Consider the following 25607-nt stretch of genomic DNA (forward strand, 5'->3'; position numbering starts at 1 on the left):
GGATCAATATCCTTGTTTTTGTTTGTTTGTTTTTTTTAAAGTAGGCTCCATGCCTAGTGTGGGGCTCGAACTCACGACCCTGAGATCAAGAGATGCGTGCTCTCAAGTCAACATGCTCCTTTAGGTATAAAATGGAGAAGTTGGGATCAGCTTAAGGATCCATTTTGTCAGATAATTTGAAGGAACTTAAAAGAGGACCTATGCTTTACTATCCGACGTTAATACCTTTGATCGAGACGGAACTTGATAAATTCCTGTCAAATTAGAATGAACATTCTGTGCACAGGAAGTAGATATATTATTATCCACTGTGGCCTTATTTGCTGAGGCAAACAATCAAACAGCCTAAATATCTATTTATAAGCCACTGGTTAAATGCAGTTTGGGATATCTAGATAATAAAAGACTGTACCCTAACGAAAGGATGGAGGCAGGTCTATGCATACCAATATGGAACAATCTCCAAGACACGGTGTTAAGTAAAAAAAAGCGAGATGCAGAATTATGGGTATGGTATGCTAATATTTGTAATAAACAAGGGGTGTGTGTGTGCACGCGCGCGTGTGTGTGTTATGTGTATAGAGTATTTCCGGAAGGATACAAAAGGAATTAGTAACCGTGGCTGCTGACCAGGAGCGGAACCGGGGGACGGGGCAGGGGGGTGTGGTGAGTTGATAAACCAGCCCTCTCGGGATAAGACAAAGAGCCCCATTTGTAGAGTTGGATCACATATGTGGCGTGAACACCTCCATCGCGGCCATTTTCGAACAATGATTTAACAACAGGCTCCCAAAATTGGCTCCAGTGAGGTGATGGGAGCTGGCTTCAGGGCACACACCTCTAGACCCAGAGGTGGGAAGTTGGGCCCCTCTCCACTGTAAATCCTCTGGTACGATTTTAACTTCTGATGCCATATTTGGATTGACTATTTAAAAAGTGACAAACCTTGAAATTTAGAAAAATTATCACGACTAGCCTGGTAGACTCCGTTAGCCTTCTCCTCCCCAAGAGGCTGAGTTTTCCTTCCTGGTGCCTGGTCGGGCTTTGTCAGGTGAGCTATCGACTCAGCCTTGTACGAAAAGGAACCATTCCCATCTGTAGCCTCTCGGTCATACAGGAAGGCGGCTACCTCCTGAGTGTGAAAGCTGCAGGAATGTTCAGGCTGGGAAAGAGCCACCTCCAGAAAGAAGCTGTAGGTGAGGCTGGGACTCCCAGCTTCCGGGCAGCTGTGTGCGTGTGACAATCGTCTGCTGGCCCTGCCACATAGGCGCTTCTCCATCACAGTGGCTCACCTGAGAGGATCCGGGCTGCAGCGAAATTCCTCAGCATTCTCCCCACGCTCCTTCCCGTCCTGCATCCCGCCGGCCAACATGCGGACAGCCAGGCTAGAGAGGGGACATCAGATACGGCCAGCCAGAAAGGACTCCCTCTTGGCTCATCCTAGAAGCCATCTTGCACCAAGTTCCACGTCTGGCTTTTGCTCATGACTGGGTTCAATGTGTCCAACTCCAACTGACTCTTCAGTTTTTAGCTAAAATATTTCTTCTAAAGCTGTCTCCCTCTGTTGTTACTTACCACTTCTGCCAGTTCAACCTCAGTCTTTCCTGATGGGCTGAGCACGATGCGACTTATTTGGCGGCATATTTCTACCATCTGGCACAATGCCTACCACATCTATTAGGCCCTTTAGTGCATGTTGGCTGAATGAAATAACAAGTTATACTACATGCCCACAAAACTTTCAAAAGGAAACATCCGGAGACATCTAATGAAGGGAACATTTTATTTGGAGAGATCTGGATCACTATTTTATCTTCATTTTCCATTAAGGCAGTAACAATCTTCCAGGAGGCAGGCGGGGGAGAATCATCTGAGGCTACATTAAGTTCAGTCTAAGATAAAGCCAACCGCTTTGTGTTCAGATGCAGCAGAAATATAGATTATGGGCCGGGAGAAGCCACATACTGGCTTCTCGAACCTGCTGCCAGGGAACAGATGTGGGGCGAGGCATTTCAATTGCTTTGAAAAATGGCTAAGTTCCATTACAAGATACCTCGTTGATGAGCCTTGTCACCATGACGGAGGGACCCTAGTGTTGGTTCACAATGCTCTGTGGCTCTTTAGCCTTCAGTATGCTTTCACGGAAATCGTATAACCTATTCGGGCTGCTCAAATTCACACTGTTCCTGTGGTTTGGCTTCAGAATTCTTTAAATGTCATTAGGTGTACATAACGCTGTGGAGGGTGGCACTGTTCATTGGCACACATCGGCCCCTTGAGCCCGGGGGTGACAAAAAGCATCTGAAGTACCAAAAAAGTAAACACTGATAGTATGGCCTTGCGGCAACCAGATGCACTAAGATCTAAGAGCAAACGAAAGCAGAGCTGAGTGGTTAGTTAGCCGAACCCCAGGCGACACCCCGGTGGGTGGGGGACAGAGGCTTTGCTATGGCTCCACACTTCCCCCTAGTGGTCGGATGCTCAATGACACCCTCCTTGGACGTCACCTGTCTGGAGTTCGCAATCTTTCTGAAGGCACAGTATTGAAGATGTTAGACCTGGCCCGAGCCCAAATTCTAGAGTTAAAAGCAGAAGCTTCCTATTGGTTGACAAAACCAAAACTTCACGACATTTGGGACCCTAGTTCTGAGGGAAGGCTCTGACGATGTTTTACTTCTGCAGGTCTCCAGAGATTCTGGGGACCCCACCAGCCTGACTGGTTCGTCAGATGCTTCAAATGGCTCAGACATGACGACGGGCAGCTGGGGTGGGCCACAGAGAAGGTATAGTTTGGAGAGAGTGTGGAGCAAAGCCGGAGGAGACAGAGTGTAGGAGAAGGGGAACAGAAGGTGAGGCTCGTAACAGAGCAAATGTTGCCTTCCGGAAACAGGCTTTAAGGACTGGTTTGGTGATATCCCCCTCTCCTGGTTCTCACCTTGAACAAAAAAGGCAGCTAAATTAAGCCAGTTGGAAGTACTGTTAAAATTAATAACACCGCAGCTACTAAATGTGACTAATGGCAAAAGCATGAAGGATGCCTGGAAGATAAGTTTTTTTTTCCCCTCCAAATTTTCAAAGAGGCAATAAATTCAACCATAAAAAAATATTTGTAAGAGGTTGCGTTTGTTTTTTTGTTTTTTTTTTTTTTTTTTTGCAAAGAATGAAGCAGTTTTGTTAAATACCGGACAGGCTACCTGGCTGAACAAACATACACTTTTTGGAATCCTGTGTCGTGTCACCGGGTTGAAAACTCTGGAATGGCTTGAATCGCCCCCCTGCTTCTTGTAGGTGTCCCGTGCTCAGCCAGTGTGTGTGTGTGTGTGTGTGTGTGTGTGTGTGTGTGTGTGTAAGGCACCTCTGGGCCTTACACCCTCTTCATGCCTTTCCCCATGAGGCAAGCAAACACTGTCATGACCATTTTGGGATTCACTTCAACCAGGTCTTCTGGAAGGGCGTACACTCTTGCTCCGATTTTTCGAGCCATAGAGATGGCATACCTAAAAGGAGAAAAGAGGAAGGATGAGGGGAGCCTGAGGAACAGCGGATGAAGGGGACCCCTCAGGATCAGAGTTACAGTCGTACCACATGCTACAGACCACACGCCATGTGCCACATGCCCTATGCTCTGCAGGACTCACGGCTGGGACAGCGGGAGCCAGTCACAGCATCCTTCCGCTTTGGGGAGCCGAGCTCGGCTCCACAGAGCTCCGGGCTCCACCAGACTTGCGGTCTCTGCTCACGACAATTACCAAATCTCTCATCTGTCCTTACGGACCTCCCTAGCTCCTGCCGCTTCTGATGCCTTCCCCAAGAGGATCCGCTCGGGCTGCAGGGCAGCAAAACAGGTCACAGGACTGAAAAGGATGGGTGCTGCGACAGGTCTTCGGACCGCATTGCAACGACAGAAACACTCGCACAAGGGAGAAAGGAGGGGAGATGCGTCTGTCATACTTTGACCTCACGCGTCAGTTTTATTCTTTGCCCCGTTGCAATCGTTGCCCACGGAGGCATGCATTTTTTTATGCTACTCTAACACTAGAATAGCCAGAGTTTCACAGTACCCATTTTTCACGTAAAATTATCACAGCTCCAGTGGAACAGTTTGCTCTGTTTTTATAATTATATGAAGATAATTTTTATGAGTTATGATCTCTTTTCAAATGAGCCCACACTACTACCTGGAAACTCTTTTTTTCACCTCGGCGATTACCTCTCAGTAATAACCTGTAAGTAGTAACCTCTTACAATGACGACTCCAGAGATTCTCCCTGCCACCCAAGGCCCCATTATGCCCTCTGCTCTGTAAACCAACTTAACTCTTACTCTATTGATCACATTAAATTAAGAGCCTCAGGCAGGAGTGGTCCCCATTTTTTGCTCCCTGCTCATGTCTCAATCACTGCCTCTACATTCATGATCAATGGAATAAAAATGTATTTCCCCATTATAAAAGGGAGAGGGGAATCGTTGAAAAATTAGAAACAAGAGCCTCAAAAAATCATGCAAATCTTGCCACCATAACATAGCCATTTTTGGGCATTTTTGTAGAATTCCTTTTACCATTTTTCTCAGTAATTTTGTATCCTGTCCTTAGAGAAGAGTGCTCGAGAGCCTGGGCTCTGAAGTCAGATTTTGAATCTAAGCTGGACCACTTAGTAATTCTACGACCTTGGGCTCTGTAAGTGAACTTGAGGAGCTTCAGATTCCTTCAGCCTCATCACATTCCCCTTGAAAAACTAGGCCCAAGTCTTTTTTTCTTTTTTCTGGGCCTTCACACATATTCCTCCCTTTAGCATCCTTTCTGCCTCCTTCACCTGGGTACCCCCACCTCTTTATTACTTGCCCTTTCAATTTATCTCATCTTAGATGTTACTTGCTCCGTAGAGCTTTGTTTCCCTTCCTGTCCCCTCCAGAGTACTCCGTACCCCCTCCCCCCACCATCTCTTGTAACTGCCATTTGTAATTCCAGCATACAAGGAACAAAGGACCTACACTTCCCCAAACTGTGAAAAGAAGAATACTATTGAGGTTATGAACATACAGGGCTGCCGGGCACTACTCAACTTGTTAATTCTGGAACTTTCTGATGGGTTGAATTGTGTCCCCCCCCTCCCCTGCCCAAAGATAGATGGAAGCCCTATCCCCTAGTAACTCAGATTATGACCTTCTTTGGAAAGAAAGTTGTTTCGGATGTACTTAGTTACGATGAGTAGAGTGGGGAGTAGAATGGGGCCCTAACCCAGTATGACCAGTGACATAGAGGTCATAGAGGAGACACAGACACAGAAGGAAGACAGCCACATAAAGTCATAGACACACAGGGAACAAGATCACCTGGAGGGGAAGGCAGATACTGCTGGCCAAGGACTGCTGGCCATCACCAGAAGCGAGGAGAGAGGCACGGGACCGACCCTCCCTCACAGCCTCAGAAGGAACCAACCCTGCCGACACCTCAGTCTTGTCCTTCTAGCTTCCACAACTGTGAGACAATACATTTCCGTTGTTTTAAGCTGCCCTGTTTGTGGTATTTGGTTGCGACCACCATCGGAAACTGATACAACCTGTTCCGAGAAAGACACTCCTCCAGAGGATGGGTCAGCAAACTTGCCACAAAAACTCACAGAGTCCACATTTTAGGCTTTGTGGGCTTTGTCGCAATGACTCAAGTCCACCCTTCCAGCAGGGAAGTGGCTACAGAAAATATATAAATGAACAGGCATGGCTATGCCAATAAAACTTTCTTTACAAAAGCGGACAACAGACCAAATTCGGCTCACAGACTATCATGTGCTGACCCTCACTCTACATGCCAAAGCTGCCCTCAGGGAGCCGCTCTCAAGCTGGTAAAGACTCTGGTCTTGAGCCCCACCCCCTGCCTATTCACATGCACGGATAATCACAAATGGGATGTTTATATTTGGGCCTGCCATGTACTTTATTTAGGAAGTCTCCCATAGATTATGATTAGGACATTGGTTTTATGAAACTATAGGCTTGCTTCTCAACTGGAAGAATATTCTTGTTGTTCTCGGTCTTGCCCCCATGCTTAACACTAGAACTCTTCAGTTACTATTGTACAGTATCTAAAATAATGATGATGGGACACAGTAAATAATGAGAACAAAAAGCATCGGTAGTGCAATAAACTGTGCGAAGGCACAAGCAATAGACTTTACAGCTATCCAGTTGCCAGCTGGGTCCCCCGCCTCCCCGGCCTCAGGTTTGTTTACGTACTTTGCATTGTTGAGTTTCTCTTCATCATTCAGGTTTTCCGTCTTCAGAAGGTCATAGTTAATGGAACCCGGTTGAATGGCATCAATGAGATCCAGAACAGGTAGACTTGTGCTAATCTTCGGGTCCTGCGCAGAGAGAAAGAGTTGGTCCATCAATGTTCCCCCAAGTTACTTCTGTTCAGCTCAAGGGAAATGGCTGGTTCTTTCGTCTTTTTTTTTTTTTTTAATTTTTTTTTAACATTTATTTATTATTGAGAGACAGAGAGACACAGAGCGTGAGCAGGGGAGGAGTAGAGAGAGGGAAGACACAGAATCTGAAGCAGGCTCCAGGCTCCGAGCTGTCAGCACAGAGCCCGACGCGGGGCTCGAACTCACGAACTGTGAGATCATGACCTGAGCCGAAGTCAGTCGCCTAACCAACTGAACCACCCAGGTGCCCCATCTTTTGTCTTAAATACGAAATAAATACAGCCTACACTGGGAAATGCCACAGTGTTCCACACGGTGTTGCAAGTCAACTGTAGCTTCTGTAGGGGCGTCACCAACTTCCTGGCGCCTGCCTCACTAAGCTGAGGAAACCCACTGCCCACAGGCAAACAGTGAATGGAAACAGGTTCATATGACATCCCAGAAGTGACTGGCAGGGATCATGATGAGGCCCCCGCTGGGCAGGAGTTTCAGAGGACGCTCCTTTCTTGGAGACCTCAGGGAAAGAATAGAGTCCATGGGTCTAAGGAGGTAGTTGTGGCAGTTGTGTGATTAAATGCAGTGATGGTAACTAGCACTTGTCGGTGCCTCACTGTTTGCCCAGAACTTTCTCCTAGGCCACCTCATGTGCCACTGCAAGCCCCAGGTATAGGCATCTCGTCTTAATTTATAGCTAGTGAAGAGAGTTTCTGAGGTTAAGTGCCTCACTCGTAAGTGGTGGAGCTGGGATTTGAACCTGGGTACTCGGACTTAAAATCCTGGGCTCTTTCTCTGGCACTGTGAAACACTGTGATTTTCACACATAGAGCCGTGGATGCTCCCACGTGCTCTCCCCCGTCCTGGGGACCTGTGAGCACACATGGCGAGGCAGGTGCCCACACCATCTGAGCACGGTCAAGTCCAAACACTGCACACCTGGAGGGTCCAAATCAGAAAAATCTCTTTTTTTAATTTTTATTTTTGAGACAGATTGAGAGCATGAGTGAGTAGTGAAGGTGCAGAGAGAGAAGGAGACAGAGGATCCGAAGCGGGCTCTGTGCTGACAGCAGACAGCCTGACGTGGGGCTTGAACTCACGAACCGTGAGATCATGCCTTGAGTCAAAGTCGGATCCTTAACTGACTGAGCCATCCAGGCGCCCCTCAGAATAAATTCTTAGTAAGAAACAAGCTACAGGACCCCTGCAAGATGCTAGGTCTCTAGGATTGGTCCTCTGGATAAGACGAAGAATGATATTTTTAAAAATATATAAAGGGTCCATTTTTATTTACTTCTTGGTAATAGGAGAACTACCACAAAAATAAATTACTATGTAATCACAACCATTTCCAGTGTTAGCCTGAGCCTTGATGAACAGCCGCAAGGGAAACAAAATGGAAGGGTCTGAGTCTGGCCGTCTCTCCTACTTTCTGCCCACCATCTTGCCGAAGCGCCGATGGGCAGAGATGACCAGCACTTGGCGGCATTCACAGATGAGAAGGGGACCAGGGCTATTTCCAAAATGGTTCATCAAGAGTGAACTGTGTTCAGTTTTTTAGGGTTTCACTTAAAAAGAATGTGGGGCTAATTTGACTTCTTCCGTGTGTGTGTGTGTGTGTGTGTGTGTGTGTGTGTGTATGTTTTACTTCATCAATTCTATAATGACTTAGTGAGAAGACAGGAGAAAATTAGCCCAGAGCAACACAAGAAACCAAAGAGCTGTCAAACATTCCCAGGAGTGAGTCCCAGGAGAAGGCCCCAGAAGCCCCAGGGTGACCTGGCAGGCCCCAGCGGCACGTGTGTTACAGAAAGATTGCACTTGGGGCTATCTACCCAATCCCTGCATAGTAATGGTTAAGCGACCTAGAGGTACACACTGCTCGGTAACCTCACCCTGCAGGTAAAGGCGCATTCCGCTCCCTGATGGATCCTCCCCTGCAATTACTAACTATAACCTCGATTACTTGAGTTCCAGTTTCCTTACCTATAAAATGAGGAAAACAGTAAAGCCGCCTTCACAATGTCTGTGAGATGACCTGAGACATCATAAACAAGGAGCCCCTGCTACTCAGGGCACACTCCATACTGAGAGTGCTCCCAAACGTGGCCCGTTGTCTGCTTTTATCAATAAAGTTTTATTGGAACACAGCCATGCCCATTCCTATATATACTTTCCCATAGCTGCTTCCCAGCCACCACAGCAGGGTCCAGTAGCTCTGACAAAGCCCGCCTTTCCAAATCTTTTTTCGTTAGACCTTGCTTGCGCCTCTCACCAGCCTCTGCTCCTGCCTCTAGTAAGTTCTCCAGATGGAAGGGTCAGCCGTTATCTGTGATGAGCTCACAGGGAGTGGGCGCTCTTGGTATAGCACAACTCAGAAATATTTCCTACTCTTTTCGGTGGGGTGAAACTTTAAATTTTTTTCTTTATTTTGAAGCAGAAGGCTGTTTTCCTGATTTTGAAGCAGAAGACTGAATGGTGACAAACTGCCTCTGCAATCATAGAAATACAAACGCTGAAGGGGTCCCCTGCCCTAATTCCTGACCTTTAAACCAAAAAAAACATAGTTAAGACGGTCCAGACATTATGACACGAATCAGGTGTGCAAGTCCCTAGGGGAAGGATCCAACTAATGTATGAAACACGAGTTAAGAAATTTAATAAAATATAATGCTGTTTTTAATAAAAATGGGATTTGGATACAAGTACACAACTACTTTTCTCCGAAAAAAATATCACACGGGAGATCTTTTGGCATTTTACATTTCACCATCATTATGCTAAAAATCTGAATCACAGAGCCATGCACATTTAAAAAATATTATATTTTATGTTACTTTGGAAGAAACATGCCTAAAACAAGGTGCTAAAATGATGGGTTTTTTAAATTAATTATTTCAGGGGAAAGTGACAAGAAATTTGTCAATGAAACGGCCTGTGACCGTCAAAACAATAATGGGCCATTCAAGCAAAATCAAAATTGGAGAGGGAGACTCAGATACCTCACACTGAAGGTCACTTTAAAATGGAGTGAAAACAATAAAGATTAGCATAGAGCTCAGGTGGCTGTGAGCGGTAGACTAAGATTTTTACCTTGAAACTGGAGATGGATGAACTTTTCTCCGCTTCCTTCAATGTTTCATTCACCCAGTTGACAATAATGTCATCGTTGACCTTCTGCCCGCCTCCAATTTCTTCAAGAATATTCAGGGTGTACCTGAAAAAAAAAAAAAAATCAAGAATGATTTCTGGAGAAAAGTTGCTAAGGAATTCAATGACACCGAAAATAGCCAGGGTAGAAATGTTCTTTTCTTTCTAGAAATGCCGCGGCACGTAGCCTAGATACCGTTAGGTTTGTGGGGAAAAAAAAAATAACAACATTTGTTCCTTTTAGGGAAATTTAAAACGTAGCTTTATCGTTATCATAGTGAAATGCAGAACAAATACATCCTTCTAAGCACAGTCATTGCTCTGGGTAGGAAGAGAAAGCACAAGAGAAGAGAAGGAAAGGAAAACAGGGCAAAGGATTCAAAACAGTGACAGTCTTCGTAAAGGAACCCTAAAAATTGACAAACAATTCAATGTTAAAAAAACCCCAAGGGCCAACATAATAAGGGAAAAAATATAAAAGAGCCTCCTTCTTCTATCATAAAAAGAGAAATACTAGGAATACACGGACTAAAGTGAATCTCTAGTCTGAGCGTAAGAATCACCTTTCACACACACTATTACGAGAATTGGGTTTTGGGTGTGTGTGGGGGGGATTAAAAAGATGCTTCAAGCTCTAGTAAATGAGAGACTGGAGTGATAGGTGCAATAAATAAAATGACTTCCTCCCACAGAAAGCAAGGAGAAAGTCAAGATGAGAAATGCTTAGTCTGGGCCCAGAGATAGGATCAAATGCTAAGGAAGTAAAGGATACAAATGGGGTAAGTCTCAGGTAGCTTTTCAAAATGGTCCTCTCTTAGAACAAGGCCCTAGTTTTTGATCAGTTCATGAAGATGATGGTTTTTGGCATAAGTGGCTTCGTGTTCCCTGAGAGTGAGCAGGGGTATTGACTTACGAGCATTTACTGTAACATTTAGGAATTTCTGCCGGGTGAACGTGGTAAGAGAAGGCAGATGAACTCATGCTTCATCGGGTCATGTCTATATGCGGCCTCATGGGGCGAACTGAGCTCATCTACTGGAGGCTCCACTCATCTCAGGGATGTGTTCTCACTTCCCTTTGTCAGGAGGCCCATACTGCTTTGTTGACAGTGTAGAGACCAAGGGCATACAGATTATTTTGAGTTAAAAAGCCATCAAAACCCAACAGATTCAGGAAAAGCTCTTTACCTCCCTCTAGGAGTGCCTTAAAAAATTTAGATAGAGGACCTGCTCCAGGAAGAGGGCCAGCATCAGAGATAATTGATTGCATTACACTATGAACTAGGTGCAGTAGATTGGGAGGAAACTAGAAAGTTCTTTTTGATCAAAGTTCTCCATGTCCATTGTTTCTGACTGGCCCACCAAACATTTGTTTCCCAAACATTTACTTTTTTTCACCTTCCCGCAAATTGGGTTTCTTCCCTCCGAAGTCCCAGACCCCTAACCCCCTCTCTTTATTTCAGAAGGATGTATATACCTCATTTTGCCTGACCATCTTTGGAATTTCCATGTCTGTGTGGATTCCTGTTCCTACAAAATTAAATTTGACTTTCTCCTATTAAGCGGTCTCACGTTAATTTGGTTCTTAGGCCGGCTGGAAGGATTGTGAGAGGCAGAGGAAGTGGTGCCTCCCTGCCAACACCCTTAAGTGGACAGAAGCTAGGGAAGGAAGTGGTACACACAGGCTCACCTCTACACAAAAGTCTATCTGTGCAAACACAAATAGCCAGCCACCAAGGAACAAGGAAACTTAGGGACGCGCAGAAAATCATGGGAGGCAGCTGACTGCAGTCAGGGGTCTGAGTATGGCCCCTCGGGGTGGCCCAGAGCTCTGCCGAGTACAAAACTGCCTTTCCCCCACCTCAAGGAAGGTATAGCGGTTTAAATGGAATCATATACCCACCTGGAAGTAAAAATGGTAAAAAGAAAGGATAGAATTAGGGCAGAGTCTCAATTCTGGACAGTCCACAGAATACTAACTGTAGATTCAAAATTTGAAACAAAAATCAATTTGGCCCATGTCTGCCTAGGATTTTCCTTGGTAGGAAGATTGATTATCTTCCTCCACGCCATCAAACATGTTTGATGTTGAACTGGAACTTCTAGACAGGATCCCAGTATCACTGGTGTTTGCAAACTGTGCGGTGCTGAAAAGCCCTCTGTCACGGCGAAAGGGTGTCGTGAGCTCTGGCTTCAGCCACTGCCTGATTCAACAAAAGAGGATTGATGAGGTGGGCATGTGCAGCGCTGGAGGGTCTGCGAAGATTACTGGCTTGCTTTCCTGCCTTCCGATGCTTGCTTGATTTATTTAACGTCTGACCCAGAGGGACAAGCCCTGGTGTTCTGTTTCGCAAGGACCTAACCCAAATTCACTGCCCACGGCCTGTTTGATTTGGGGTGAATTCCTCATTGGCCTGCCTCTTTGGTCATTTGCTGGAGTCTAATTGTCATTGCCGTCTGCCGGCAGCTTACTCCTATCTAGCTTTTGTCTCCAAATTTATACACACACTATTTGCCAGCTTTCTAATCTGAGAACAATTCCCAGGCTACTGAAGGGGAAAGGGAGGTTTAAGCACACATCTATCTCTCATTTGTTCTTGGAGGGGGGGGGGGAATGACATATTCATAAATGACCAAATTAGCACATCTGTGCAATCCGATGAAATAAATTCCGGCTAGAACTAGCTCTAAATTTAACAGATCTGTGAATGTGTAGCACACAGAGGAAAAAAAAAAATCCCTTCTGGTAGCATTTACATAATTATCGGTCATTTCATCGCCTTCAACAGAAATGCATTTGTCTGTCCACTTTCCTATATGCACCATGCTGTAGTAAAGGCTCAGGAGAAATGTGGCTTATTAACCAGGTGGGACAGCAGCTGCAGTCTAGATTTTATCACATGTACACCAGCCATAAAGTACAGCATCGGGCCACATTTCTATAAGATGTACAGAACAAAGATGCTATTACAAAGTGATTTTCAGGTCTCATAAAACTCACAATGGCCTGAGTTTTTTTTTTTTTTATCATTAAAACAGAAAATATCAAAGATTATTTTCATATTCAAACCCAAAAGTCAACTTAACCATTGTAACTAAAAAGACTCGTTTTTTTTTTTTTTTTTTTTTTTAATTTTTTTTTTTTAACGTTTATTTATTTTTGAGACAGAGAGAGACAGAGCATGAACAGGGGAGGGGCAGAGAGAGAGGGACACACAGAATCTGAAACAGGCTCCAGGCTCTGAGCTGTCAGCACAGAGCCCGACGCGGGGCTCGAACTCACAGACCGTGAGATCATGACCTGAGCCGAAGTCGGACGCTTAACCGACCAAGCCACCCAGGCGCCCCTCGTTTTGTTTTTTAAAGCAATCAGGGCACCTGGGTGGCTCAGTTGGTTAAGCGTCCACCTTTGGCTCAGGTCATGATCTCATGGTTCGTGAGTTCAGACCCCACGTCAAGCTCGGCGCTGACAGCATGGAGCCTGCTTGGGATTCTGTCTCCCTCTCTTTCTGCCCCTCCCCTGCTCACTCTGTCTCTCTCTCTCTCAAAAATAAATAAAACATTAAAAAAATAAATAAAGCAATCAGCAGCTGAAGCCAGTCTATTACAAATTAAAAACACACGCGAAAGACCATCGAAAATAGGTCACGCGTGTTTCTGAAAATATGCTGGTTAGGGCAGCCCTTGGGCACTTCCAGTGACGTTCTAAATGCATGCAGCAAAATCAAAGATGGAGCTGAAGTTTCTTTAGTTCTGAAGTCTTCTGGCCAGAAGGGCCTTGTAACATCTGCCTTTAAATTTCAAGGAGACCTCGGGTTAGAGATGGGTAGTTGAGCACTACACCAGGTAAAGCACGCGTGAATTGGGTAGCGAACTCCATTATGATCATTTCTGACTATACGGCATCGCCTGGACACACGGACATACTTATGGGGCCATTATGAGTATCAGGATCCATAGACGGTGGCTGGGGAATAAAGCTGGAGTGCCTAGAGATGCTACATGCCTTATCTTTGTCATTCACTTGTTAGACATAATGTAATGTGACATGTGGCCTCTGGAACTTCCTTCCAGGTAGAAAATGAATTAAGCCACAGTAACATAGGTTCTAATTAAGGGTTGTAAGATTTCTGCCTGGTCCAGGCTATCAGTATAGGGGGAAAGTATGAAGCATTTTAAAAGTAAACTATTTTATATTTACAGATTTGCTCTCTTAAATTCTTCCCAGGCTCATGATTTTGTACCAAAAATTGATGACTTTTCTGATAATTTATTTTCTACTTACATATCATATTCTACCTTCTTCAAATAACATTGCCACATGGCTCTCACATTAATTCGTTTATATTAAACTCTAAAAGGTATCGAAAATTGTCTTGTGAAGAACTAACAGGAAATTCTGCTTCTGGCCATGGTCTGGTAACGGGGACCAGATTTCCTTTTTTGCCTTAAACACCAAAACACAATGAAAAACATATGAAACAATGTTGCTCAGACGCTGGATAACAGGAAGCACAAAACAGTCTGCCCCTGAAATAAGGAAAGCAAATCTGGTGAGCCCTAAGATTATCCCAGTGTATTACACGAAGAGTTTCCAGGCTGCAACGCAGGGGGAGAGAACCCAAACAGAGCACAGTAGTCCCTCTGAGTTGAGAGGACAGGATTGAGACCTCAAGGAAGCCAAGGTGCCTGGAATTTGTGGGGCAGAATACCAGAGAGGGGAGAGCTGCCTGGAAAGGACAGATTCATCTAGAAAGAAAGCTCCAGACATTTTCAGAGGGTTTGCCACAGGTCTTTAGCTGGGTAAAGTGAGTTAACTCAGCACATGTGTGTGAGAAAACTACCAGAGACTGGGACCAGAGCTGTCAGAAATGAAGGGGCAGAATGATTCTTGGAACTCACACAGCACTGTAGATAATTTGGTTCCCCCCAGTTGGAGTGTTAAAACCTCATGATACATGGAACCTGAAGTTCAGTACTCAGAGGAGATTATCTCAGTATTGAGAGACAAAATTAGCTCAAGACTAATTGAACTTTTAAGTTAGCCTGCAAAGGATCAAACTGTGTTTAAGTAACTTAACTGCATCCCAGGACAAAATTTAAGAATATTTAAAGGCATACGGATGTATCCAGCCCATAGCAAGGTGAAATTCACAAGGCCTCACATACAATAAAAAATTAGTAGGCATGCAAAGAAGCAGTAAAATATGACCTATAATGAAGATAAAAATCAATTAATAGAAACAGACTCAGAAACAACAGTTACTATAATTATGCTCTATATGTTCAAGAAGGTAGAGGAAAGAGATATGGGAGATGCCTAAAAGACCCTCCTCAAATTTTTATACATGAAAACTATAATGTCTGAGATAAAAAAGAAAAACTATACACACTGGATGGAACCAATGTAAGATTAGACACTGCAGAAGAAAGAGCTCAGTGAATTTGAAGACAAAGCAATAGAAATGATCCCAAATGAAACGTAGTGAGGAAAAATGAAACAGGGGAAAAATGAATAGAGTATCAATGAACCCTGGGACAACTTCAAATGACCAAATATGTGTGGATTTGGACAAATATGTGTCCCTCAAAAACAAACTGTGCTGGGTGGTACAGGAAACATACCTGAGGAAATAAAAACCAAAATTTCCCACAGTTGATGAAAACTATAAGCCCCCAGTTTCAAGAAGTTCAACAAACCTCAAGCATGAGAAACACCAAATCCCATCATCATCAATTTGCTTGAAACCAGTGATAAAGAGAAAATCTGAAAATATGCCAGAGAAAAAAGACATTATGTACAAAGGAATGAAGTTAAGAATGACAGCAGATTTATCAGCAGAAACAATGCAAGCCAGAAGACAAAGAACAGTATCTTTAAAGTACTGGAAGAAAAAACTACCAACCTAGAATTCCATACTCAGAGAAAATATCTTTCAAACATGAAAATGAAATAAAGACTTTTTAGGCATGTGGAAGCTGAAATGCATCCTCACCAGTGGAGGATTTCACACTGCTAGAAATATTTCAGATAGAAAGCAAATGATATCAGATGAAAATCTCGATCTGCACCACGAAAAGAAAAGCACCAGGAATGGCAAATGTCTAAGTAAGTATAGCACCTTTTCCCCTTATTTTGAAAGCCTCTTTAAAAGATAATTTGTTATTTATACAAATCTAAAAATAAGATTGGAAAAAGATATGTCATGTTAAAATTAATCAAGAAAAAGCTGGAGTAGTTATATTAACATCAGAAAAAGTAGATTTCAAAGAAAAGAATATTACCAGGAATAAAGAAGGTCATGCCATGATGAGAAAGGAGTGGTTCATTAAAAGGACAAGCCATCTAAAATATTTAGAAATCTAATAACAGAGTTCCAAAGTACCTGAAAGAAAATTTAAAGACTTGACAGGAAAAAAAAAATGACAGGAAAATAATAAAACACAACTTTGGTTTTAAGCTTAGCTTAAAATGTAGTTTTGCTGGTTTTGTGTCACATTCTTGAAAATTTGCTAGTATTTTTCCAGGTTGATAATACCCTCAATAAAAAGCCACTTCCTGAGTTACATTACCTTCTCATTAACTGCCATATCAAGGCTAATGTTAGAGTACGATTTCCTTCATTGAGATCTTGTCCACCGATGCCAACCAGGGAAAACTTAGCTTGATTCTTCCCCAGCTCCACTGCATAGTTACAATTCTCAAGCTGTTAACGAGCAAGAAGGAACACATTCTAATGCCACCATCTTTATGAGGAGACATACCAGATGAGATAATAAAAATAAAGACACAAAATGAAATAAATATTGTCACCCTGAACGATCTCTCAAGACTTGCCTGGTTCTGCGATTCTGGGATTCTAATTAGTCAAAGAATTTTCCATCTTTTCTTAACTAGAACCCGTCACTTCCACCAAAAAAAAAATATTTCTGGTGTACTCCAAGTGCAAAACCAAAATGAATTCATTATTATGAATACTGTCATGGCTGTATCACACTACAGAAACAGAGGGCCACGCTCAGTTACCTGTCCATAATATTCCTAAAGCAACTGAATTTGTGGAGGCGGACACAGAAAATCCGGATCCTCCATTTTACGTGCACGTAACGGGCTGACACGTGGGACAGGTATTCCCATGGCTACGCTTGGATCGTTAAGAGCCAAAGGGACAAGAAATGGTGAGAAATATTTGTGCCAACCCCACTTCCGCTTTTACGAAACAATGTGTCCCCGCTGAGCTGACATGAGACAAACTCTTTGTACAAGTCAAACTGCCCGTAGAAAGCTCTAATTCTTTAGAAAATAAGAATAAGGATCCTGCTGGTGGAAGAGCAACCCTGTAGTCCTGCTCGCTCTAATTATCTTAATTAGAATTTATACATCATCATGTTTAAAGACATCCGACGTGGAATTATAAATAAGTAATCAACTGAAATAATGGGCTCACTGTAATGAAACTATTCAGGCTTCTGATTGCTGTACTATAATTTAATCCCTGGATAAACATTACTTATCTAAGTTTGGCCCCCTAATCAAGTATTCACAGGGTGCTCCTGCAGCTTATGGCTTCACCTGCCTGTTGGAACATCGCAAGAGTCACTGTTTACCTTCTTCATGTTGCCTCCCAGTTTGGGGTATGGTGGTTTGTTTACTCTGTTCCAATCAACAGGGACTTTAATCTTTTCATAGAGCTGGAAGATGACCAGGGCATCTGATAAGTCGCTGAACAAAAACAAACAGAAAAGGATCCTCAGATCGCCACCCTTTAGTAAGGGCCCGCAGTGGGCGGGCACTTCTTCATACATCAGCACAAGGGACATCTGCGACAACCTGGCAAAATTGGTATTAGCAGCTCCATCTTTAGAGGTGAAGAAACTCTGACTCAGAGGAACTGAAGAAACTTCCTCAAGGTCTCTCCCAGGTGTGACTACCTATGCTCCCGTAAGCCGGAACACGCTGCCTCCAGGAAAAGAAATGTGGCTTCAACAAATGGCATGGGAGACGCCATTAACTTCATCACCGTGAACTTAACTTTTTTGTTTGTTTGTTTCGCCTGCTTCTGAGCGGAGCGCAGGCTTACAATATGTAGTAAATCTGGCCGGTTGCCGGCTCATGATTTTCTAGGGAACACACAGCAAAGATGGTAGATGGAAGTTTCTCGGCTGAAGGTTCAACACCTGCGGCTCCATTTGGGACCATCCCCCTTCTCACCAAGATGCACACATTTGGGAAAGACAACTGCATGGCACAGAGATATCTGAGACCCCAGGGATCTTCCAAGGTCTCGGTGTCTCACATTAAAGATGAGTCCCTCCACGGGGCGCCTGGGCGGCTCAGTCGGTTAAGCGTCCAACTCCTGGTTTTGGCTCAGGTCGTGATCTCACGGTTCACAGGTTCTGGCCCCGTGTCAGGCTCTGCGCTGGCAGTGTGGAGCCTGCTTTGGAATCCTCTCTCTCTCTCTCTCTCTCTCTCTCTCTCTCACTCACTCTCTCTCTGCCCCTCTTCCTCTTGTTCTCACTTTCTCTCAAAATAAATAAACTTAAAAAAAAAAAGATCTGTATGTTTAAAAAAACAAACAAACAGGATGAGTCCCTACATATCCTTACCTGTACAAATGGTTGACTCGAGGGTTAACGCCCAAGGAATTCATCCAGTTCCTAAATGTCCGCTCTTCTCTTGTCTCACCTAAATTAATGAAGACCCGTTATCTTTCAGGCCCCTAAGAAGAGAGGCCTTTTTTATGATCAAAGTTTAACTCAAGAGGCTATCCGAAAAACGAAACGAAGAATGAAGACAATTTACTCAATAAACCTTAATAGATTTGGGTGACACTTGTTACGCGGTTAATTTTTTTCTCTCTTCCAATTCCATGAGTGTGTGTCTGTACCATCCATTAGTGGTGCACGAGCTCCTGTGTGGGGAAGCGGTTCAGAGCCGCCACTTAAGAGGCTAACATTCTTTCAAGGTCAACAAGGCTTTCAGGCCTCAAAGTGCGATCACGCAAGCTAGACGGCTAACATGGGAGGCAAACACACTTGCCCCTTGAGCTCGGAAAGGAGAGAGAACAGCGTGGGCTAAGTTTGGAGGGAGTGGAATCTGAGCTTCACTTACAGGACCAGTAGAATCTGGACAGCAAAGAGGATTTGAGGGACGAGTCAGGGGTGGGGAGAGGAGGCGGGGTAGACAGGAACACAAAGAGGAGTGGCAGGCAAGGTCTGCGTCAAAACCATTAGGAACTCATTTTTCAGGGATCTGTGTTCTCCGTGGAGATAAGGCTGCCTAGTGGCTGGAACCAGAATCGGGGGTCTCTGAATGCCAGCTACCAGATGTTGGTTGATATATTAAACAATGCCAGTCATTATGGGTTCTTTTTTTTTTATTATTATTACTGTAATAAATTCTTGAGCAGGGCAGAGATATAATGAAGGTGGTGTTGTGATGTGCCTGGCAGCAGTGTGCGAAATTACTGAAAGGCAATGTGCATTTAAATTAAATACGCAGAGGGGACGGGGTGCGCCATTGGCACATGGGCACGTTCAAGTGCTTGATAAACAGAGGACCAGGCCCTTAAGACCTACTGAACTGGGTGGTGTATGATTTAATAAGAGCCCAGAAAGCAGTAAGGGAAAACAATCTACAAGCCATACTGCAGGAAGAACTATTAGTATTTACTAATTCAGTAGATTTAGAGGTGAAGAAGAGGAAAATATCAAAGCAGGGTTTTGGGGAGACAAAAAGTGGTATGATTAGTGAAAATGGAGTTTCTAAAGGAGAGTGGGTGGGCTGGCCGGAGGGCAGAAAGGCGATGCTGGGAGCGGGTGGGGGGCTGGGGGGATGATCAATTCTGTTTGGCGCATGCTGAATTTCAAGCGATGGCGGAGGGACCAAATGGGGATGTTCTAGAGGCAGCTGGAAGTGGCTGATTAGAGGCCTTGATATATGCACTCGGTAGTCAACAAAATGCCTGGACCCCTGACCACAATTTATCAAATGATTCAAATGCACCACTGTTGGAATACAGATTGATTTTGCACATCCAGCTCGGGTAAAGCATCGCAGAGAAAAACAAAAACCAAAAAACAAAAACAATCAATACTTCAAATCTGGATTTCCTTTCTTTGGTGATATTCATTTAATATCAATTTTGTCTTGATTTTTTTATTTTGGTCTCAATATTGAAACTAATTCATGATGGAAAAAAGAACCAGACTATAGTTACATGTTCAATCTTAGGGCACTAACCCCCAAATTCCAACCATCAGAGATGCTGCCTCAAAACTTTACTCTTCTCCACCCCCCCCAATCCAAATCGAAGTAAGAAAACAAAAACAAAAACCTCACTAAACACCTCTTAGCATTAAGTTAAATATTTTCAGATGAAGAGTGACTGCAACCTCTTGCCTCCAGGAATTAACACTCAGTCCATTAAGTACATAAATTAGGTTTTTGGAACTCAGAATTTATTTCATCCTATAATTAAATGCACTGTCTTCCGTAAAACATTTAATTCTGGTAATGGATGAAGCCTATGTATAATGAATGTGACATAATGGTACTTGATTATTTCTGCTAGGTTGTAATTGACTTGGTTAATCTATTTATTCTCTTTGTTATATACCAGAGAATTGATGACCTTCCCCAACGTGTGAGGGGTTCCCATTTGCTTAGCAGGTAATTTCAAACTGCCCTTGAATCAGAATTGTGAATGCCTTTCTGAACCTGTAAGTGACAGGTTTCCAGTTACCTTCAAGGGCCCCCCAGTCGATGTCCTGGTTCTCTGGTTTGTGCAGGGCAGGGTATCTGTTAAAGAGGTTGGCGATGAAAGCCAAGTTCAACTTGGGGTTCCCTCGAACAACGTCTGTGGCTGTGACAAACTGCCGGCAGCCCAGTCTCTCTGCCTGCTGCAGCATGCATTCTGCCCTCTGGATGTCATCCTTCTCCTGTAACGACAAAAGTCATGTCAAGGCTGGGTCAAGACCCTCCATGCACAAAGTAGGCAGGGAACATGAAACAGTAATGGGAACCATACTGAAACCCTCAGGGCTTAACCTCAGATAGACACTTAACCACAGCATATTATTACTTATGTTTGCCTAAACTGAAATCAGCAAGTTACAAGTAAAATGAATCTCAGAAATTGAGTAACTGAATCTCTCATCTCTATACAGAACCACTTCAGATGAATGCTTGGTTGTCCTGTCTTTAAAGAGAGTCTACTATCTTATCATTTAAGTTGATCTTAATTATTTTCTGTGATTAAGCTTCCTTTTATTATTTGCTTGCACAGAGTCCGTGAGATTGTGTCTACCAGCAGTGTTCATGGGATCATCAAAAATTATACTCCTATTCTCAGTTCATCGAAGACATTTACACCTGTCACTAAGAACTTCTGATTAGTGTAACCACCTTTCCCAAACTGAGTTGGTATACTTGCAACTCGAACAAAATAAAATGTGCTCAGTTAGGTGAGCCACATAGTTATCATTGATAGGTGAGCGACATAGTGTCACTGATAGGCAAGCTATATAGTGTCATTGAGAAGGACATAAGAGCAGTTTGGCTTTTGTAAACTTCATTGAGAATTTGATATATTAAAAGTCTATTCAAATAGTTCTAGAGGATCTTCAGTCCTTTGTAAGTAGACTCTTACTAGAAGGTAAAGTTCCGTTAAAATGCGGTCCACCATTCTTAAAATTCTTAAGAGTCTATGAAACCACCAGTTTTCAGAAAACAGAACTTAAATTGATTTAATATAATGCTTTATTAGATGACACTGTACATGATACATTTCACGAGCTCCTCATTCAGAAATGTGTTAACTTTAACGTTAACTGATTGGACTTAACTCTAATGATATCAAATGAGGCACAAACATGGATAAGGTAAACTCTCAAGGTCAATACCAAAGTGGTGGAAAAACTAAAGTCTGTGTTGACTGTTTTTAAGAATCCTCAAACTAGACACTTCTAAGAACTCGTACAATCCTACCCAGCCCTTTTCTCCTATTATCCCCACTGATGTAGTCTTTCCTTATTATTACCAGAGGAAAAGGACCCCAGCCTTGGGTCCAATAACTTCCAATAATCTGTCATATATATGATCTCGGACATATTAATTAATCCTTCTCAGACTCGGTTTTTTCAATGACAAAGTGATAGTTTATTTATCTGCCTAAATATCCCACTGGTTTCTAGAAATAATACTCAGGTACCTAAAAATGAACCTAATGATCCCTCTTGGTGTTGTTGAGTGCTATTCAATGACGAGACACATACAGAAGTGTGTGGCATTGGATTGGTATTAGTTTCTTTCTTTCCTTAACGTCCATTTTCAGATTCCATTTCCCACAATTGTTATCCCAAACCATTAACTGTTGTTAACGGCCTTAGCAGGGCTTTATGCAGAGATATCCACTCGCGGAGCCCCGGAGTCAACGTCATGCGGGGCGACAGAGCTCCCAACAACATCATGTCCTCTAAATGCAACTTTGGACATGGTCTTACCCTGAGTCCTGACATGTCAATAACAACAGCGGGAATACCTTCTTCATCTCCTTTCGGAGCCACCTGTTCAAGCAGGTGGTAATAAGCTTTTGAGTCCTGTGAGAAATTAAGAAATTACAATTTCAAAACAGCGCAGCTAATTACATACTTAGCACGACAATAATTTCCCCAAAGCAAACATATTCTATTTTCTTATTGGACTGTCATTCGAGAATGCAACTTAATTAACAAAGCTGGAAACATTCACTAATTTGAATTTTCGATTTGTCTGTTTACATACCATATTGGACTTTCTTTGTAAAAGGAGTGTAACAAATATACGACATACACACAAGGCAATCCAAAGAGGCAAATGCCACTCTGTTGTTCTTAGGGGAGAAAAATACTTTATGTATATGTATTAAATTGTATACAGAAAAATATATATACCTTTATATTGCTGTAGAAGTCAGTCAGCTAAGGTTTAATTTAAAAAAAAAAAAGTGACAGGAAAAGGAAGCAGAAGTTTAAAGCAGAGTTTAAAAATACATTTAAATGGACAATCAGCAAAAGAAAAAGAAAGATTTCAGAGACAGAAGGTTGAAGCATTCACAAACAATCTTTACATAAAAGGAGATATTACTACGACAAGTGCATTTAACGTTTACCACAAAGTTGAAAAAGACGGCTAAATTTTTAGCAGATTGGATATACTAATAAACCTTTCTCACTCACTCAGGGGCGGGTGTTCTCCCCACCTGTGCTGACTTCGTATGATTGAAACCCCCCAAAGTTGCCAGATGCTCTGACATACGTCACAGCACTGACCTTGGACGGGATACAGCTGTTCTTTGATCACAGGCACAACCCTTGTATATGCTCAGCTTGCTAGTTCCAATGGTTATTATTCTAAAAAATGCAGTTTTTAGTGATGGGAAATCAGATACATTTATGGCTCAGATAAAGCAGCCTAATTTTGGGATGAAAAGCTTGAAAATTCTGGCTGAAACAGGTGCAGAGCTTAACTGTTGGGACGAAAGGAAGATAATGCTGCTGTCCGGCTCCAGTTAAACCCCTCTTTGGTTGGTGGTAGCTAGACTATTAATAACTAGTGAAAATTGTAGAGTTAGAAAAATTAATTTTGCATGATTAGCTTAGGTCCTAAAGAATCTGGGACTTCCCATCTAGAAGCTTCAGTCTAACTGGCACCAGGCCTGGCAGCCACTGAGTCCACAGCAGGGGGAAGCTGTCACTTAAAGAAATATAAACCTGGGTTGACTTTTGGTGAGCATGTGACCTTTCCTCCAGCTCTTGGGAGAAAATTTCTTTAGCTTTTGAGAAGGCGGAGACTGAAATGTTTTTCTCATGCTGCACCCTAGCATCTCACACCGTTTACTACTAGGGAGTGCCTTATGATCTTCCTGACATCTCCTTAAGCTCTTTCTACCTCAGCACATCCGTCTTCAATGTCAACACCTGTCCTTCACCTTGACGTGGAACTTTTCACCAAGTTTTGAAACAGTGCATGCTTCCCTCAGCCTTTCCCCCCTTTGGATCTCTGTTGTGGGACTGCCCGCCCTTCTACATGCCCTGGGGTGAATTCTCATTGCAGATGGTTTCCAGGATCATTAGCTTCTAAAAACCACTCTGGTTTCTGCAAATGAAAACCTTTCAAGAAATCCGCGAGTTGTTTTAGAGAGGCGGTAAGTCCGATGGTCAAAGATGGGGGCCATGGAGTCCCCGTGACTGCCGGATCTGAATCCTGATCTCGTTCCCCAGCTATGCGAACTTGAACCATGTACCTAAATTCTCTTTAACCTCAGTCTCCTTATCTGTCAAATGAGAAAATAGTAATTTTTATCTCAAAGGTTTATTGTGAGGATCACATGAGCCAATGCATGTATAAAGCAGGTAGGACGGTACCTAGCGTGCACGAGATACTGTGTTTGGTATTCTTCGCGTAATTCGAAGAGTAATCCTCATTTTTTTTTTTGAAAGGCTTCTCATCTGATGCTCCCACTGATAACATGAGAAAGGCATCACAGTCCTACACGTACCCTCCTCCTTGAAAAGCCGTCTTACCTCTCGCCCTTCCCTCCCTCCACTTGCTGACATTCTGGCTCCAGACAGGCCCATCTCCCTTGGAGGCCGCTGCATCCAAGTCACTAGGACCTTGGACAGATCTGCGTGGGGCCCCAAGGGAGAGCGGCACAAGGACCCTGGACAGGATCGAGCAGTTCCCAGGACACCAGCCACCCTCTCACTAACCCTAGCGCTTCTGAAGTGACAGAAGGTAGCCTCGAGTCTTTGCCTTTTCTCCACTAACGCCCAATCCCCCTTCCCTGCACACGCCTCCTACCTTGATGTCTGTACTGAAGTTGCTGATTTTGTTGCAGCCTGCGTTTTCCAGGTGGTAATTAGCCCACCTCAGCAGGAGCTCCTCAGGGGAGAGTTTCATCAGGTCTTCCAGACTCTCCCCTTCTCTCAAAAGAGCAATCAGAGCTGAAGAAGGACAAAAGCCGAAGAAAGATAAATCCAGGGGATAGCTGAGGGGGGCAGTTACAACTTTCACTGGGCTCTTCCGGAAAGCCAACGTGGCAATGTTATTTCTCTGGGGTAAAGGTACTGATAAGCCTGTCCCACGGAATAAACGCTTTATGATCATTCCCTGAAAAGAAATGTAAGGTATTGCGAGCTTATCTATTGTCCTCATTTTTCAGGTGGGAAAGGCAAGTCGCCAGTGAATCTCGAAGCTGTGCCTAGGAGCACCAGGGCAGGGACGCAGAAACAACCAAGACTACCGGCTCAGAACGCTCCTCTGGCTCCATTGGACCACGTTTCACAATATGCCAACAGTTTTGCTTTGAAGAGATCGATTTCATAATAATGACAATTGTGGGGCACCTGGGTGGCTCAGTCGGTTAAGCATCTGACTTCGGCTCAGGTCACGATCTTGCGGTTCGTGAGTTCGAACCCCGTGTGGGACTCTGTGCTGACAGCTCGGAGCCTAGAGCCTGCTTCGGATTCTGTGTCTCCCTCTATCTCTGCCCCTCCCCTGCTGATGCTGTGTGTGTGTGTGTGTGTGTGTGTGTGTGTGTGTGTGTGTGTGTGTGTCAAAAATAAGTAAACATTAAAAAAATGTTTATAATAATGACAACTGTCCTCTCGCTATTCCCATAGGTGTTTTGTATTTCAAATGCTCGCTCGAATCATTATTAGCATCTCAAAAAGTGTAATCAACTCTTTCCTCTATTTTTCCCTGCTGAATAAATGGGTTTTGCTCGGCTAGAAGGTCTAAATGCAGTTGAGGTCATAATTTACAAATCAATATTCTTTCTCGTGGGTTCTAAGTTTCCTATTTGCTTTTTCTACTCTATATCATGCTGAATATATTGGTTTAAAAATAGCAACCCAGGATTCTTCAGGGGTTATTATGATTTGGAGATAGAAATTAGAAAGTATATATAACTAAAGATTAGAATCTGGCTACAGATTTCATATTCTTGGGATCTGTACCAGAAAACTAAAAGGTAACCCTGTTTTTTGTATGATTCTTTTT

The 25607-nt window shown here is 43.4% G+C and overlaps 1 protein-coding gene across 3 annotated transcripts in view; it reads right to left on the reverse strand.

Annotated features, from left to right (window-relative positions):
• Window positions 1–1764: 1764 nt before the first annotated feature.
• The window catches only part of LCP1 (lymphocyte cytosolic protein 1), a 52548-nt gene continuing 28705 nt past the window's right edge, over window positions 1765–25607 (reverse strand). For all 3 annotated transcript variants that reach the window (XM_019447540.2, XM_053899398.1, XM_053899396.1), the window contains exons 8-16: window positions 24408–24550; window positions 22070–22165; window positions 20311–20506; window positions 18173–18251; window positions 17174–17288; window positions 16139–16272; window positions 9510–9633; window positions 6235–6359; window positions 1765–3497 (exon numbers count right to left, since the gene is read on the reverse strand). In XM_019447540.2, coding sequence (XP_019303085.1) covers window positions 3365–3497; window positions 6235–6359; window positions 9510–9633; window positions 16139–16272; window positions 17174–17288; window positions 18173–18251; window positions 20311–20506; window positions 22070–22165; window positions 24408–24550 — 1145 coding nt within the window. In that variant the 3' untranslated portion in view covers window positions 1765–3364. The remainder of the gene's footprint in view (window positions 3498–6234; window positions 6360–9509; window positions 9634–16138; window positions 16273–17173; window positions 17289–18172; window positions 18252–20310; window positions 20507–22069; window positions 22166–24407; window positions 24551–25607) is intronic.

This window comes from Panthera pardus, unplaced genomic scaffold (assembly GCF_024362965.1).
Source record: "Panthera pardus isolate Hobbes unplaced genomic scaffold, ASM2436296v1 HiC_scaffold_1, whole genome shotgun sequence".
Classification (NCBI taxonomy): domain Eukaryota; kingdom Metazoa; phylum Chordata; class Mammalia; order Carnivora; family Felidae; genus Panthera; species Panthera pardus.